General features: G+C 34.3%; 2 protein-coding genes and 3 long non-coding RNA genes across 14 annotated transcripts; 2 read left to right on the plus strand and 3 right to left on the minus strand.

Annotated features, from left to right (window-relative positions):
* Window positions 1-2,019: 2,019 nt before the first annotated feature.
* Window positions 2,020-3,339, minus strand: LOC9301597. The gene has a single exon (XM_002865477.2). It carries the CDS (start codon window positions 3,337-3,339, stop codon window positions 2,020-2,022), a length of 1,320 nt encoding a protein of 439 aa, XP_002865523.2.
* Window positions 3,340-5,717: 2,378 nt separating this feature from the next.
* Window positions 5,718-6,970, minus strand: LOC110228981. Its single transcript, XR_002332505.1, has 2 exons — window positions 6,608-6,970; window positions 5,718-6,108 (listed from the first exon to the last, which is right to left on the minus strand). It is a non-coding gene; the product is annotated as an uncharacterized LOC110228981 (long non-coding RNA).
* Window positions 6,971-7,102: 132 nt separating this feature from the next.
* LOC9301598 lies at window positions 7,103-11,000 on the plus strand. 9 transcript variants are annotated; one of them, XR_002332489.1, is made up of 7 exons: window positions 7,104-7,349; window positions 7,576-8,076; window positions 8,309-8,815; window positions 8,927-9,660; window positions 9,762-9,954; window positions 10,070-10,530; window positions 10,701-11,000. It is a non-coding gene; the product is annotated as an uncharacterized LOC9301598 (long non-coding RNA). The 9 variants fall into 9 exon arrangements; XR_002332496.1 differs by lacking the exon at window positions 10,701-11,000 and having other exon boundaries at window positions 7,105-7,349; window positions 8,309-8,498; window positions 8,609-8,815; window positions 10,070-10,386; XR_002332495.1 differs by lacking the exon at window positions 10,701-11,000 and having other exon boundaries at window positions 7,106-7,349; window positions 8,309-8,498; window positions 8,612-8,815; window positions 10,070-10,386.
* Window positions 11,001-13,381: 2,381 nt separating this feature from the next.
* LOC9301599 lies at window positions 13,382-15,079 on the plus strand. Of its 2 annotated transcripts, none has more exons than XR_002332503.1 (4): window positions 13,382-13,689; window positions 13,998-14,108; window positions 14,233-14,333; window positions 14,484-15,079. It is a non-coding gene; the product is annotated as an uncharacterized LOC9301599 (long non-coding RNA). The 2 variants fall into 2 exon arrangements; XR_002332502.1 differs by having other exon boundaries at window positions 13,382-13,586.
* A 928-nt stretch (window positions 15,080-16,007) lies between these two features.
* Window positions 16,008-17,206, minus strand: LOC9301600 (AAA-ATPase At1g43910). Its single transcript, XM_021015959.1, has 2 exons — window positions 16,426-17,206; window positions 16,008-16,332 (listed from the first exon to the last, which is right to left on the minus strand). The coding sequence occupies exons 1-2, from the start codon at window positions 16,605-16,607 to the stop codon at window positions 16,176-16,178; spliced, it is 339 nt and encodes a 112-aa protein (XP_020871618.1). The 5' UTR covers window positions 16,608-17,206; the 3' UTR covers window positions 16,008-16,175.
* Window positions 17,207-17,652: the final 446 nt, after the last annotated feature.

Here is a 17,652-nt window from a genome sequence, read left to right on the forward strand (position 1 = left end):
CTTAGTAGATTGGAGCTATTTTTGTAGTCCGCTTTTAAGAAGAAGAGCGAGTCATCAGCAAAAAGAAGGTGGGAGACCGCAGGGCCACGGTTGCTAACACGAATAGCTTGTATACTTCCTTCTCTCACTGCCTGGGACATTAGTGAGCTAAGTACATCCGCACAGAGAATAAAAAGCGAAGGGGACAACGGATCCCCTTGTCGTAGTCCCCTTGATGGTTCAAACCTCCCATATGGGCTGCCATTAATCAATACAGAAAATGAGACTGAGCGAACACATTCCATGATCCACTGTATCCATTTTGGTGCAAAACCCTTTTTTAAGAGAACCTCCTCAAGAAATCTCCACTCTATACGATCGTAGGCCTTACTAATGTCTGTTTTTACCGACATATAAGAGTTTGCGCATCTTTTTCGGACCCGGAGAGAGTGTAACACCTCATGAGCGATCAACACATTATCCGTGATAAACCGACCCGGAATAAATGCTGCTTGGTTATCGGAGACCGTCATCGATAAGATACTTTTGAGCCTTTTGACTAAGATCTTTGAGACGATTTTATATATGACGTTGCATAAACTGATTGGCCGAAAATCTTTCATTGTTGAAGGTTGTTCATTCTTTGGAATTAGGCATAGATTCGTATGATTCCAGTCTCTGTTCATGATTCCTTTCTCAAAGAATTCTCTAACCTCTCCAACAATCGTAGGCCCTACAGTATCCCAATAATGTTGGAAGAAAGTTGCATTGAAACCATCAGGTCCAGGTGCTCGTGTGGCTCCGATTGAGAAAAGTGCTGTCCGTATTTCCTCTATAGTGACATCTCGTGTCAACGTTTTATTCATTTCCTCGGTGACCACAGGTTAAATGTTACGGAGTGCTCTAGACGTGTTCAATGGTTTATTGCTCGAGAAGACGTTAATCGATTTCGTGCAATCCTGTTTTTTGTGGATGCATGAAAAAATCGGGTGTTGCCATCTCCTTCGGTTAGCCATTGATTTCTACTTTTCAACTTCCAATAGGTTTCTTCTTCCCTATATGCCTGCAACAATTCTTTCTTCAAGTTTTGTATGTCGTCCCATGAAGTGGATGCGCTTGTGTTTGCTATATCTAATGCTTGAATTAGTTCTTGAATCCGAACCGCAGCATTAGTATTATGGGACCTTTTCCAAGCTGAGATATCCCTCCGACAAGACCGTATTCGTTCATATAATGATGCATTGGTACATCCCCAACTCTGGTTCCAACTCTGTTTTATGACTTCTTCCAATTCTGGTATTTTGCACAACCTTGTATCAAACTGAAATGGTCTGATCCCTTGCTCTGTTGTACGTTTGATCTTTATTATTGCAGGCCGGTGGTCAGACTCAATCATCTCCAAATACGTTACTTCAGAAGCAGGGAAGGTTGCTCTCCATTGATCATTGACCAATACACGATCAAGCCAACTTTCTACCAAATGGGAGCCACGTTTTCCAGCCCATGTCATATTGTTTCCTTGAAACGGAAGATCTGAAACCTTGCATGTGTTGACCATGTTTCTGAAATTAACAAGGCTCCAATTCTCTCTTGGTCTTCCTCCTCTTTTTTCATTTTTATGTAAGATTTCGTTGAAATCTCCACACATTAACCAAGGACCTCTTCGATTTAGAGAGATTCTTTCAAGCTTTTCCCATAGGATATGTCTCAGTTTGCGTTTTGGTTGCCCGTAAACACAAGAGAAGTAAAAGGAAACATCTTTATTACTTATTTTACAATCGATGATCCTTTGAGTTACATCATAAAAGCAAACTGAAATTGTCTTTTTCCACATTAAGGCTAAGCCACCACCAATACCCACAGGTGAAACACATTTTACAAACTCATAACCTAACTGAGCTGCAACATCTCAGACGACATCATCGGGATTCTTCGTTTCGATCAAAAAGAGTAAGTCCGGGGAATAAGTTGCCTTGATTCCCTTGAGGCGTCGAACTACCAGGGACCCTTTTAAGCCCCGGCAGTTCCAAAAGGCTGTATTCATTGCGGCTCCGGTGGCTTATGGCCCACCGTACCATCACCTTTGGGGTTGGGGTTAGTCGGAATCTCTTGCTCCGTAAGTCTTGACGATTGCTCCGGTGGAGTTGTGTGCATTGTAAACCAGTTGCGAACTTCTATTATCTCTGATTCCTTTCGGTTGCGTTTGGAGAAGCATTGTTGTGTGTCTTCTACAGCATAGGCCTGTCTCATCTCACAGCAAATCAAAGGAAAAGCAGCAGTGAAGTTAGTTGATGATGAATCCTCTGTTTTCCTCTTCTTTGATGCAGACGGATTTGCTTCTTGCTGTCCCGGCTCCTCTATCTTCTTGGTCTCCGGTGTCTGCGGGTCGTCAACCGGCGCTTCTGGGTTGTAGTCTGGACCTTCATCATCATCTTCTGGATCCGGTGGTAGAGGCGGGTTGTTTCCCAGAGGACAGTTAGCAGCATCGTGAGTCATCATTCCACAAATTGAGCAAAAGTTCCTGAGTTTCTCATATCTGAGTCTCAACACACATTGTTGATTCCCAAATTGGAATTTCCTCTGGAATCGGAGCGGTGTATCAATGTTACAGAGGAGGCGCACCCGTACATACTCTACCATCACTGAACCATCGCCTCCATAATCTGTTTCCATAAAGTGGCCAAGATTTTCTCCGATATGTGTGACCATTCGTGTGGTAAGGAAGTGCAGGGGAATGCCCCTGACTTGAACCCAGAAAGGGATATGCTTCAGGTCTTCATCGGTTTGATTTGGATTCCACCTTTCGGTAACACACATCCAATCATTGAAAGACCACGGTCCTCGACGTAAAATTGAAGCCAATGATTCTTCGGATTGAAATAAGAATTGGATCTTCTTATTCTCAAGGATTCGACCGGTGACTTCGTCACTGACTCCCCATAGACGCGGGAGAGTTGACAGCATTGCTCGCAGGTTTTGTTTGCGAGGGTTAACCGGTTTTGTCACCAAACTAAACCTTGTTTCATTGATTGCTTCTTCACACAATTCAACAGGTAGATTGATCGTCTCATCTTCGATTCCCAGTGCAATCTCTTGCATTTGTCGTCGGATCTTGTCCGCTATTATCAATATGAACAAAGGAAATGCTTTCGTAATTTCACTCTGATCAACCCAAGTTTTCCAGAGACAAACACAGGGTTTAAATAGATATTCTGGTCGGACGGTTAATTCAATAACCGAAAAGCAGTTATCTTCCCCTGAAAAAATCGCCGGTAACCGGCGACAGTTGCCCTCCGCTGCGAACAGATGCGAAGAAGAAGAGAAGAGTTGTGTCGCACAGAGAATCGCTTTTTCTCTCATTACTCAAAACTATAAATTTTTTCTCTTTCTTATCTTCTATTGTTCTTATTTTCTCCATTAATATTAAAAATTATTTTCTAATCTATGTATAGTTTATTACAAATATATATTATATTAACAAATAATCATTATTTTTTCTGATTCTTTTAAGATCCGTTTTTCATAATTTTCGGTGAGATTTACTATTTTTCGAAAACCATCATCAATTATATCAATATTAAAATTTATCTTTTACAGCTTTTTATTACCAATCAGAATTTTATAAGTTTTAACAGTCAAAGTCTCTACAGATAAAGTCTCGACAGCCAAATTCTCTACGGCCAAAATTTTTAAAAACAAAGTCTCAACAGCCAAAAGTAACCGTTGTCACCAAGCTTCTTCTCCTTGTACGGAGGGGGGAATTAGATTAGAGTCCCTACTCGACATTGTTTCATCTTCCCCAAATTCCCAATACTTTTTAACTTCCAAAAAAAAAACGTATGTTTGGAGACGGAGATGGGATTTTAATCTCTCTAGCCCCTTTGGGGTGAATCAATTTTTGGAAAACCCCTCTTTATTCTCACTACCCCCTCTCCTTCCCAATTTTTCCATAAACCAACTTTACCCCTTATCCCTTTAATTCTACATTTAATTTAATACCAACACATTTTTTATTCAACCAATCAAAAACTTTCTCTCTCTTCTCTCATTAAAAAAACAAACCTATCAAATGTCTCACCTTTTACGACATTAAACCTACGAGACTTTCTTCTCTTCTTCTTCTTCTTCTTTTTCTTCTTCTTCTTCTTCTTCAACAGCTCCGACGTTGCAGCTCCGACGTTGCAGCTCCGGCGTTGCAGCTCCGGCGTTCTTCTTCTTCTTCTTCTCCATCTACCATTGAAGCTCACCATTAAAGCTTGCATCTCCAAAGACATATCTCTTCTCTTCTTCTTCTTCTATTCCCACCATACTGTAAGGTAAGTATACTTGTTTTCTTAATGTAGTATGATTAAGTTGAATTCGTAGCTTGAATAGGGTTATTTGTTGAAATATTTTAGGATTGCAGATTTGGGACAACTGAAACCACTGGGTACAACTAAGTAGAATATTTACGGAAACCCTAAGTTTGGTGCAACTGGGACAAATGTGTATAACTATGTTGATGGTCTGCTACGAAAGTTATGAAATTATAGGCCGTTTTTTCTCTCTGTTTTTTTCAGGGACAATGAAAAGGAATTCAGTCATACTCCCGATCTCCGGGCACATGATTTGTGCTCAAAGTATTATTGGATCGAGCTTTAGGTTTTGGCGTATACGAGGACAATTTATCCGGTTCCCCATAATAGTCAATGTGTTCTTCCTGAGGAGATAATGCAACTGTTTGCATATCCTCCAGATTATGAGGTAAAACAAGGAAGAAGACAAGAAACAAGATTCCCCTCCGTCGGAGAACATAGAGGAAGAGGACGTAAGAAGAGGTCGCATGGATCGAGCGGTTTGGGCGTTGACGGAGACGATGGAGACGATGATGGAGACGATGCGGGGGACCAAGGTTGATTTCTCATTGCTATTTATTAGGTCAATTTAAGAAACGATGTTGTTTATATTGGTTTTGTTTGTGAAACTTATATGTTCTGTGTTGTACAACTAAGTTTTAGCATGTACAACTATGTTTGATTTTCTTCTCGTATTTGTGCAAATTTTGTCAGTCTGGGTACAACTAAGTACCACATGTACAACTAAGGTCTAATGCCTTAGCCAATTTTCAGAATTTTATATAATATGAAAATTTAAAACCAAATTAAAAAAAACTTAAAAAATGCATACACGATGGCAATGAAACTACACAACAAGTTTTTGACAAAATATTTCATATTTTTAAAAAATACTGAAATTTTTACTCAAAATCCCACATTCATACACTAACAACCTTATACTTTCATGGTTACTTTGTAGATTTGAACTAAAATTTTATAAATTTTAGAAATACTTGTATTTTGATAAATATAAATGCACAGATACAAAGTAATGGTATTTTTATGAGGCAATACCATCGGTTCCACCAACAAAAATTAAATTAGAGTTGATAACAACTAGATTTACTAAAATCTCTATATTGTACACCTATGAGCAAAAATGTGCAACCGAGTACAACTGTACAACTATGAACAAATTTGAGCTATTATTTAATAATTGTTTTCAAAATAACGGCGCCAGGTATGCCATTTGTCAGATTTTTTTTCAAAATAACGGCGCCAGGTATGCCAAAATATCAACTAGATTCACTTTTTTTTTCCAAAACCCTTATAAACCTACATATTTGTCAGATTTTTTGATTAATTTAGATTTTTTTTTTTTTGGTTCAAAACCTCTTAGATTATATTCAATACATAGATTCATACATAAAAATATTAAGATTCAGATTAAAAAATTCATACATAATTAGATACAGATTCAATGATTCATACATAATCAAAAAACATAAACCCAGAAACATAGTTGTACATGATCGTACCAGTTGTACCTAAACGTTTAGATTTATACATCAAAATCAGAAACCAAAATACAAGCCGAACTCAATTGTATCTAATAACCCAACCACCAACATTTCTTCATAATCTTTTCATGTTCCCTCGCCTTCTCTTGCTCCATCTCCTTCGCCTTCTCTTGCTCCAATTTCCTCACCTTCTCTTGCTCCGATTCTCTCGCCTTCTCTTGTTCCAAGGAGAAGATAATCTTTCCCTTCTAGTACTATATCCTTCTCCTCTAATAAATCATTGTGATTAGTACCTACAACAACACATGATATTCAATATCAAACATTCAAAGGATAAACAATCTCATAATCTTTAGTTTTTAACTCATTTTATAAATCATCTATACGGAACAAATTCATCAAATCCAAATTATAATCATACAACTAGTCACAATGGGTATTAACAGAGACAATTTCAAATCCGAATTGTAATTCAAATCCAAATTGTAAACATTAAATCCGAATTATAATCATAAAAAAAAAATTCAATCAATCTATTTCAAACAAAATCAAACCTTAATTAAACCCAACACAACACAATCAATCGAACCCTATTAAACCCTCAAAGAAAAAAAAAATACCAAATTCAATCGAAAACCAATCCATAATCAATCTGTTTCAAACAAATCCAAACCTTAATTAAACCCAACACAATCAATCGAACCCTATTAAACCTTCAAAGAAAAATCAAACCCTAATCAAACCAATTAAACAATCAATCGAAAAAAATGGATCAAACAAGAGAAATCTTACAAAGAGAAGACATAGATGATTTCTCACGGCGGATTCCTCGGATTCACGGCAGGATTTCTCACGAAGAAGAAGAAAGAGAATGGATCTTTGGATCGATAGAAACAAGAGAGGGAAGAAGAAGAAAACGAAAGAGTATCGACAGAATTGAAAGAAGAGAGAAGAAGAAGACGAAAAGAGATCGAAAGCTTTGTCTTTGTCGTATTGTCGACTCTAGTCTCCGGTCTCCAATAGAGAGAAGATGAAGAAGATGAAAGAGTGTCGTGGAGAGAAGAAAAAAATTAGAGTTTTTAGGTTTCAAAATTGGGGATAAAAAATCCGAAACTGATATGGATATAGATCCAAAATAAAGTTGGGTCAGTAAATAAGTCGAAAAGTTCAGTTTTATTTGTCTTTTACTATTTTTCTAAATAAAAATAATTAAGTAAACATATGTTTTTTATATTGGGGGCTAAGTAGAGAATGATTCCAGAACAGGGGCTGCCGAGATTAAAATCCACGGAGATGTCTCGTAATTGGATTTTTATGATCAAAGTAGGGTGATTTCTCATTCTAATCTCAAGAGTTTACACGAATTGCTTCTTCTCTCAAAACACGTGTTCTTCAAAATTGCTCATACCATTCTCGATTTCCACAAAAAGATACTTGATAATAAATTACTATATCAGTCATGAAATTGTTTCTGTTTTTTGGAATTTTAATTGCGTTTCATTGGAATCTCTTGCCGTTATCTTCTACTTATGAGGTAAGTAAGCGATGATCGTAATTTCTGATTTCGGATTCCATTTTCATAGCGTTTCAAGGTTGTAGCGATTGATGATGAAAAACGGAAATCAGATGGAGAATTGAATTTGATGTGAATTTTGGTGATCTTATGATGTGATGATATAAATGAATCATGTTGTTTTCTTGGATTTTGTTGTTTCTATATAAGAAATTAAAAAGACTCACTTATGAATTTCTTTTTAAAGGGCAAGCTGGATGAGACATGCAACACTGCAAATTTCATGGACTAATGGGACTTTTTCTCTGCAAGTTTATGAGTTTGAGAGTTGGTGAATCAGCAGCTTTGTCACAGGACCTATTTTTGTTCTTCTTTTGCTTATTATGACATTGTCTCTTTCTTTCTCTCTTCGCATATGTTGTTGTCTATGGTAGTTTCATTGAGATTAAACATAGAGAACATTATTGGTAATCTTTGAAATCAAACATTTTGCTAAGTTTGGTAGAAGGCAATGAGCATAAAAGAATGTGCAGCAACAAGAAATATTTACACAGCTATGTATGTCCATTCATCTTCTTCTTCCTTTTTCCCAAAAAACAGTGAACGTTTTCCAGAGTTTTGATGAAGGATGTATGAGATGTTTATAGGGACGATACAGCCTGGGGATATTTTGTAAAAAAAGGCTTGAGTTCTGATTGAACATCTTTGTCATCTCACCTTTGCCATAACAGGTGCGCTTGCATGGCAGGTCAGAAAAATCCTTAATAAAAAAAAAAAAAAAAACCAACCAGCTTTACATTCAACTGTAATTTCTGAACTGGAATTTGGAATTAATGGCGGTTGATTTTCTTTGTTGTTGGGTTTCGGGTTTCGTAGACTCTTTAAATTTTGGCTGGTGAAAAAAGATCTCACTCTCTTTTCAAGATTATATTCTATGTTCTGATGATGATTTGTGTTTATTTGAATCGAAATTGATGCAGTGTGCTTAGATGGGACACTACCTGGCTAAACAAGAAGATGAAAAGGAAGCGGTATACGGAGGCGCTAGAGGAGCGGGTTATTTCACTGATTGCGTCATTATTTGGTAAGAAGGCAAGTCATATGTTCAGGTAAAAGTAATGTGGAGAATTAATTTGAGTAGATTGATCGGGGCATGGAACTATACATGAGGTAATAGAACTGTACTCTTTCTTTTCAATAAAGTACTATATTTTATATCACAACCTTTGAAAACTTGAAATTCAATGATTGGAGGAATATATTATGTGGTTTTGACAAAGAAGGACAATAATATGTGACAAAGAAGGAGAAGGAGATATACCTACAAGAAGCAGATGGATTATATGATGATGAGTAACGAAGAAGCCATGAGTCCAGAAGAAAAAAAGAAGAAGAACTCTTCAAATTTCCTAAACGGAAAGCCCACAAACTGCTAAAAACGAAAGATTCAACTGCAAAGAAGAAGACTCGAGTCATCTGCAGAAAAGGTGAGATATATAATGTTTCTTGGTTTGGCTTTTCACCAATCGAGTTTTCAGATTACTTATGAATTTGTTTCTCAATTTACTTTGTTTCTTAATTTACTTATGAATTTTCAGATTTGCGATGAGATTAGATTACTTATTGTTTTGATGGTGAATCGTTTGGCAACAAAAGTAGATATTATTGGATTTGTGATTGTGACACTAATGGTGGATTCTGTGACAACTAAGATGAAGCTCATCATCCTTACGCGTTCGGGACCGAAAAATGTAGCTTCTCTTAGTTGGAGAGACCTCATCAGCTCCAGTTGGTAAGTGCTCTGTTTTTTTCCTAAAGAGATTAGTTTGTTCTTTGATTTTGCAAATTTTAAAGTGAGTTTGGATCTCTCATCAACTTAAATATGGAGAACGACCATTGCAGCAAAACCCTGTTTTTCTTCTTTGGATCTAAAAGGATCGCCAAAATTGATTTTTTGGTGAAGTTTGAGCTGTTGTTTTAGTCATTTCTCTTAATTACAGAGACCTTTTCCTTAATAGTAATCTCCGACATTTCATGTTGTTTTTAGGAGAAAGTTATGTTTTTTTTTTTTTAAGAATCCATATGTAGCTAAGTTGGGTCATGTTATATTATTGCTTCTAACGACATGATCTACTTAGCCTTATTATGTCTTCTCATTGTTTAGCTCTAATGATTGCTACTCAATTCTTCCTTGATTAAGACCAATGAACAATCAAAACTTTGCAAAGCATTATGCTTAATTAACCTTATATGGTGTCTGGAGCTAATCGTGTGATGTGTAGTATCACGGAGAGGTTACTATGATAACTTTCTATTTCACAGAATCATCAAGGTCTGCAATCCTATTTTCCAGTTTACTTTTCGTTTGTACTGAGATCAGCACCTGTGATGAAGTTCTAAGGAAATTGTTGCATTTCTATTGATTTGTTTCAGGATTTCATTGTGCAAGGTGGAGATCCTACAGGAACTTGAAAAGGTGGTGAATCCATGGATGTGTATATTTGGGAACTGGTTGTGGAAAGACTCACAGCTCAGTGATGGTTATATATGAGCTCGGTCATTTGGTTCTTAGTCCAAAGAAAAGTGTTTGTATATTTCTTGCTCCCACCGTGGCTTTGGTGAACAGGTGAAAGATTATTCGTCTTGATTATGCATCGGTGTTTACTTGAGCTAATTTATTGCGGATTGATTAGTTTTTTTTCTTCAAGTTCTAACTGTCTTGAGTTTGTTGTTGTTTACAGCAAGCCAAGGTCATAGCTGAGTCTATCAACTTCAAAGTTACGGTACATTGTGGAGGCAAGAGAATTATGATATAGCTAAGCTCTGATCAAGTTGTATTTCGTGGGGAGACAATCGACCTCTGATTATTTAGCACCATTGTGGAGTGACTAAATTCATTGCAAACAAATTTACCTTCTTACTTTACGTTTGATTACTCAAGGTTGAAAGCCTTGGTAGTTTGCTTTCATGGTTATTTTTTTATCCTTCTTAAAACAATTGAATCTTAAAACAGGAATTTTCAAAATTTCAAATGCAAGATTGATCAAATTTCTGTAGACAACAACTTCCATCACTATTCTAACCGACTAACATAATTTAATAACCCAGAGGTTTTAGTCAAATATAGTGCTTCACTTATTTTCTTTTACAGCGGTGTAATCAAAATTCACAAACTTATGTGGCTTATGGTTTGTTCAAACACGTAAGATTTTACTAACAATCTTTTTGAAATTTGTTTCATGCAATCATCAACTCTATGAACCGTTGCATATTGCATTATTCATTTAAGAAAGAGAATAAAGAAATATAGTTACTACGTGAAAACGTCCAAGACAATACTAATAATCAATTCCAAGGTTTTCATGGTATCAGATTCAAACGACAGCGGATATGGAAAAGGAGCAAGAGAGAATAGAGATTTGGTATGTGTTAGAAAGATTGCACAACCGATGTGAGAAGCAAAGGAGCTGTTCAGCTGTTGGTGTGGGGTTAGTAAGATTAGGCCAATTCTGTATATGTAGCAAGGTCTTCAATTTTCAAAATTCTTAAACCTTTTCGGCTAAAAAAAGACCAATGGTCTTTATGATCGCGTTTCCAATGGGAACTTCAACGCGGTAATACCATACGCAGCTTGATGTTGTGAGTCACAAGACTCACAAAGATTGGATATGAACAAATGACCAAGTTTAGATGTTAAAAAAGAAAGGACAAATATATTAGATGTGTTACATTACATTTGTGAAATCCAACATATCTATATATTGGTGATTTTTTTTTATGTCTTTGATATAGTCCAAAAAAGAGCACTAATAAACTTTTAACAAAATACTACCTCTATTATATTATGTAAATTGTTTTAGGAGTTTTTTTAAAATGTCTCATTTTATTCGTTTTTTTTTTGCAAATTCCTATCCAGAATGTAGAAGTTTCTATAAATTTATTTTTTGCAGTATCTTTTGTGATTGGTTAAAATAATTTTAATGAATTATTAAATAATATAATTCTTTTATAATAAAAGTAAATACATTTATGATTTCTTAATCTATGCATTTTTAACGAGACCAATATACATATTGGAATAGATGAAGTAATATTTAAAGTTCTGGAACATTAAGAAACCTTTTTGATTAAAAAGGAATACATGGAAGAAAGGATACTGTCAGACCCTGAGGGCCCTGAAATTTATTTCACACTTTTTCAAATTAAACCATTCACAACTCAGACACCTGCAGGACGGTAGCTAATTCATAGGTTACAACGAAGTTATTAGGATAAAAGTAAAGTAGTTTTAGAGTTGGATGCCACCAAATGATTTATTTGGCATTTGATTTCCTATTCGTATGTGTTTTTCTGATAAATCTCATGTAAAATCATCTTTTTTTTTGTGTGTTGCAGATGAAATTGCTCTCAAATTTGAAGAATCCTTATATTGGACATCAGTGTCCATTTTCTATGAAAAAATTTATAATGATTTTCATCAGTTTTCAAAGATTTCTTTTTCTTTTCACAAGACAATAACGCCTGCATTTTCACTGCTTACTGTGAGGGAGGTAACATGTCAGTTATTCCTTGGACTATGTATCTATGAATTATAATAATCTTTCTCTATGGGGCTCAGCCTAAAGCAAAATCCACGTCTTGGACTACTGAATCATACAAATATTTTTTTTCTCCAAATCAGGGCTAATGCTATTAAGAAAGCGAGAGGAAAGTTATTTCCAGAGCTAAGGTAGTGCATATATTTTTTCCTATTGGGGCTTTATGAGGGAAGAGTGTATGTGGAACTGGTAAATGCATAGATTCATGGAGAAGTGTTTCTTTTGTCATGATAATGATGATGATGAATGGTTGTTGGTGGAGAAGGAAGAAGATGCAACTTTTTCAGTTTTCCTTATTACAATCTTACATATAAATATTGTACAAAAAAAAAACAAATATAACGTTAGTGTACATTTAAACAAAACTTACAATAATATATAACAAATAAGAAACTAAATTAACATAATAAATAAAAGTTACATTTACAAAAATACGTATAAAAAAATCTCCGCATCATATTGTGGCATATATTAATTTTATAATTTACTAGATTTAGGACCCGCGTATACGTGGGTTTAAAATAAAAAAATTTATAACTCGTGTAAGAAAAAAAAAATTAATGCTCACGTACGTCGGTTTATAACTAAAATTTTTATAATCCGTAAAAAAACAAAATTAGATATTCTGTAAAATATTTATAAATAACTTAATTAAAATTTTCTCTTCGTTTATTAATTATTTTAATATATTTTAATTATATAGGTTTTTATAATCAATTTTTTTTTTGAACAGGGGTTTTTATAATCAATCATGTTTTATAATCAATCTTTACGCATCAACCTCCTGAACGTTGGCAAAAGAATTTAAATTTAAAAATTTTCTTAACATTATCTTTTTAGACTTTTAAAATTATTTAATTTATAATTTTCTTAACATTATCTTTTTACATTTTTAAATTTTAATATTTTCTCATAATTATCTTTTTACATATTTAAAATTGTTAAAAATAAATACTTTTTGACACGTGTCAAAGTCTATAACCGTTAGATATAACACATGTCGCGATCCCGTGAGTTAGTAACTTCGAAAACCCAACTTTATATAATAAGATTCTTGGACTTCAAATAAAATTCATAATTATACGATATAAACCGCTAATGGTACAAAGAAATATACATACATGTAATACTTATATTATTTGCTTAATTGTATGGGTTTAAAGTTCATGTGTAATCTAGAGAAGTAGAAAACAAAAAATAAAAAAAAATTAAATTAAGAAAAAAAAAAAACAATGCATGTCATAAATTGGAAATAAAATGAAACAAAACATATCCGCGCGTAACGCGGAATTAGCCCTAGTCAATACAATAAAAGATCAGTGAGTTTCTCTCATGTGATGACACCTCAGCATTTGTACTGAAGCAGGAGGTGACACATCAGTAAAAATAGGGAGTCAATCAGATTATAACCATTAATCTGAGTCAGCTTTTTTTTCTTTTTTTTTTTTTTTGCCTAGGTGGACAATTGGGTTGTTTTTTATTTATTCGCTTTCTTCTTCTCGATGCAAAACTTCTCACTGTGAAAAATTTAGGGGTTTAGGGTTTACAATGTGTTTTGATTTATGCCAAATTCCTCAGATGTAGCTTGAAGGAGGATCAAATTACTGCTTCCAATCGTAAATCGGTTGCTCCACCGTCGTTGAAGATTCCAGGAACTCAGGTCATTCTCCACCAAGCTCTCTCTCGATTCCATTTTCGAATTGCTTCGATGTTCTATATTTTCGAAGATCCGTTCAGATCAGATGTTTAATTGAATCGATTTGGTATGTGATTGATAACGAATAGGAAGAATTAAATCTCAATCGTAGTCATTCTGTGTTTAGGTGCTGTCTAATGGATCGATTTTGTTTGAGTAATCATTCGAGGTTATTTCTACTCTGTTTTCTATGATAACTTAAATACATTTTGTTTTAGAGATTATGTCAAATCCAGATTTGATGAACATGGCAACTGAGAGTATGAACAACATGAGATTTTCCTTTTTTTTTTTTTTGTTTTGTTTATAAGAATTATTGTGCACAGTCAATGCAGCTTTAACTTTATTCAATTTGATTTCATTGGTATGAATCAGGATAGCAGAGCTCAAGGACGAGGAAGGATTGCTCGTATTCACAGGAGACTACTTGTCATTGAAACTGAAAAGAGAATTATGCAATATCAGAGCTATATTGAAGAAGGACGTGTAAGATTTCCATTATCTTCCTTTTTTACTTTATTTTGAATCATTATTAATTTACGAATGGGTCTTTTGAGAAATCCTGTGAAAAAGTTCTTGGTCGTTTCTTGATTTCTTGATGCTGTTACAGGATAAGGATGCAGAAACCGTATTTGGTTTGCTAATATACAGCCTTGAACGTTTGTATCGGGTTGTCGAGAAACCTGCAAGAGCAACCGACGACTGGGATTTGTAAGTTTTTTTACTCTGATACCATCAAACTTTTAGCTGAAAACAATGATCAAACTGAGGCTGCCAATAGTTTTCAGTTTATCATAAGTCTTTTATTTGTGAAAGTGGTTATATGTGTGTTTCAACTGACTGATGTGTTTCTACAAACAGAGTGAAACAAGATCTTATTGAGTTAGGAAGGCCACAGCATCAAACATCATACAAGCTAATGGTAACTTATTTTATGAAAATAGAAGCCTGCTGCAGATTCACGCTCCATTGCTGGACAACAGTGCTCTTTCGATCAAACGTAGCAAGAACAGTGGAGAGTTATTACTGATCGAATTCTCTGCCTGAACTTTAGAAATAAAGAGAAACTAAGATTTGTTACACACAACATCAGATTTAAAACCAGAGAGAGACTTGACATGGTAAAACTGGAAAAACAAAACAGATAAAACGGCGGAGAAAGAAAGGTTTTAGCTCATTATTTCCTCAATTAAAGATAGGCATCGCATTAGAAATTCGGGCCGATAAAATTTGGGTTAAGTACTTATTTTTGTAATATTTTATCCCAAATCAAGTATTTTATAATTTAGTCCAAGAGTTAATTTAAAAAATAGATAGGCGGCATAGGCCAAGTGTAAATTAACCATCGTTGTAGGAGTGGTTAAAGCATACCTGTGTGATCAAGTTTCGATAAGACCAGGGATGTTCATTGTTTCCACTTGGTGTGATGCATGGTAATACAAATTAAACATTTCTCATGTTTCACTTTACAAATGTTATTTTTTCACTAAAACTAATAAATTTAAATTATCTTCTTTACTAATTAAATAAGTGACGGCAAAAAATGATTAAACAAATATATATTTTTTTACAGAAATTAAATTTAATCTGGTTTTAATTTGGTCACAAATAGAAATTTACTCAAATATTAATCAAGTAATCCAACAGTATCCTAAATTTAAAAACAAAAATTACACCAAAAGTAAATTAACCAAATAACCCAAAAGATAATTAAATAATCCAAAATTATCTTTAAATAACATAAATATGCAAAAATACAAATAATTATGAGTACTAGGATTATTATAAAAAAACAATTTACAAAACATATACTAATCATTCAAGTCTATTCAAGTACCATATTTTAACAGCTCAGGTACATTAGAGTCCGACTACTTTTTTTTTTGAACCAAACTTGTTTTCATTTCACTAGAATAGAAACCAAGTACAAAGATAGGAACATGAGATCCCAAAGTTTAAGATACAATAAGAAAATGCATTCCCCAAAGCCAACATAAAATAGATAAAAAGATAGATAAGGTTAATCGATAATGATTCCTTGAGAGCTTTGAGCCAAAAGCTATGAAACTTTTTGGTACATGTGAGGTCAAAGATTATCGACAAGTCTTCCAAGAGCGAGTCAATGGAGGACCGAATTGCCATTGTCGAGAGACGAACTGGCGTTAGTGAAGGAGCCAAAGTCATGGTTCTTGCCGGCACGAGAACGACTACACAAGGTAGAGTCCGACTACTTTTAAAAGAACTGTTACAACCCATTCAAGTTATTCGCTCATTCCGAATCAGTTGTTCAAATCCGTGTTTTGAGCCCAAGGTGAATTAAAAAGGCGATGAGTCTTCACAATTACGTTATGTTTTTTGAGGTCTATCAAAAAACAAAAAATCACATTAACGAGTTTCGACGTAATTAAAAGGTTTTCAAAAATCCATATTTTAATAACTTATTAATACAATATTTACTGGTTACTGTTAACGGTTCAACGTGACAAAAAAAAACAAAAAAAAAAACAGTCCCACGGTGTAGCGCGGGTTCCAACCTAGTATAGAGTAATGATACTATTTAGCTGATTGCCATCCTCCTTCTCGGCTATAAGAGTAGATGAAGAGCTTTTCACGATGTCTCATTATCTTCTCTGCTGATGTCGCTATGTATGTCAAGTAATCTGTCATTATCTTCTCACGAAACTCCTTCTTACAAGTAAGATTAAAGTACCTGAAACAGAAACATCCACAAACCTACACTGTATAAGTAACAAAACAAGACTAAGATTACAAACAACGAGAAGAGAAAGAAACAGATTTGTACCGTTTCTCGAAGGGATAACTCTTAAGCTCAACACAATGTAGAGTCCACTCAAGATGAATCCCTTCAAACTCATCAACGATCTTTGTGTTGACAGGGATTCCAAGATTTGGCTCAGCCTCCGGATTCTTGAGATCACTCGAACCCACGAGGAGTTGTCCGGTGGAGAGTCCGGCAAGACGCATCTTAAAGTAAACTTCGGCCGCACGGAAAGTCTGATTATCGCAAAACCCCCATTTGTGCTCGATCACAAGGGTGAAACTTGCTGACAATAAGAGGTGAACAAGTCTACAACTTTCACATTGATGTAATCTCTGATTGGCTTAGGCACAATCTCGTTGATGATTCTACGGAGAATCATAGAGATTGCTGATAAAGATGTGTAGAGGGCGAAAACTGTGGATACAGAAGGGACTTGGTTAAAGAGAGAAGCCATAGTTTAAGCAACAAGGAAGATGATGATGAAGAGCTTTGGTAAACAAGTGTGTGTGAGAGAGTATGTGCTTATTTGGGGTTTACAAAGAGTTTGGAGGGTGGTGATGAACATGACAGCTTGTAAATATTTAACATTTAATTGCTTAATCAAGAAAAAAAGAAAGAAAAAAGAAAGATTGGATTTTCAGATGAAATGTGTTAATCTTTCTGTAAATATATATGTCTTTTTTGTTGTTGACATCCTGTAAATATATTTATTTAATATTTAATATTAACTATTAGGATATACATAATAAATGAAAGTCATCCTACCAAAAAAAAAAAAAAATGAAAGTCATATATAGTCTATTTCCAAAAGTGTCACATACTGTAATTAAAAAAACAAATACAAATCAAATTAAACTAAAAAGTTAATGATATATGTATTGTCTTTCACAAAAAAAAATGAAATAATAAAAATAAAACATAAGGAATAATGCAAGAAAAAATGGAATAAAGATTATAAGTGTTAAAAAGAATACTAAAACATATATATAATCTAATTTTAATTGTTTGTATTAATTTCAACACTATACATCATTTGAGAGTAACATAAAATATTATGCATGGATAGCATATATCTAACATAGATTCTGGTTCGGTTTGGATATTTAGGTTATTAGTAATTTAGTATTCAAAGTATCCCATTAATTTTATATAAATAGTTTTGGTAGTTAAATTAAATTTTAATGAAATATTACTTTTAGGTTTTGGTTTTCTTTTTTCCTTTCTTGGTTAGTTTCAAATTGAGATTCG

The sequence above is a fragment of the Arabidopsis lyrata genome, assembly GCF_000004255.2.
Source record: "Arabidopsis lyrata subsp. lyrata unplaced genomic scaffold ARALYscaffold_8, whole genome shotgun sequence".
NCBI classification, from domain to species: domain Eukaryota; kingdom Viridiplantae; phylum Streptophyta; class Magnoliopsida; order Brassicales; family Brassicaceae; genus Arabidopsis; species Arabidopsis lyrata.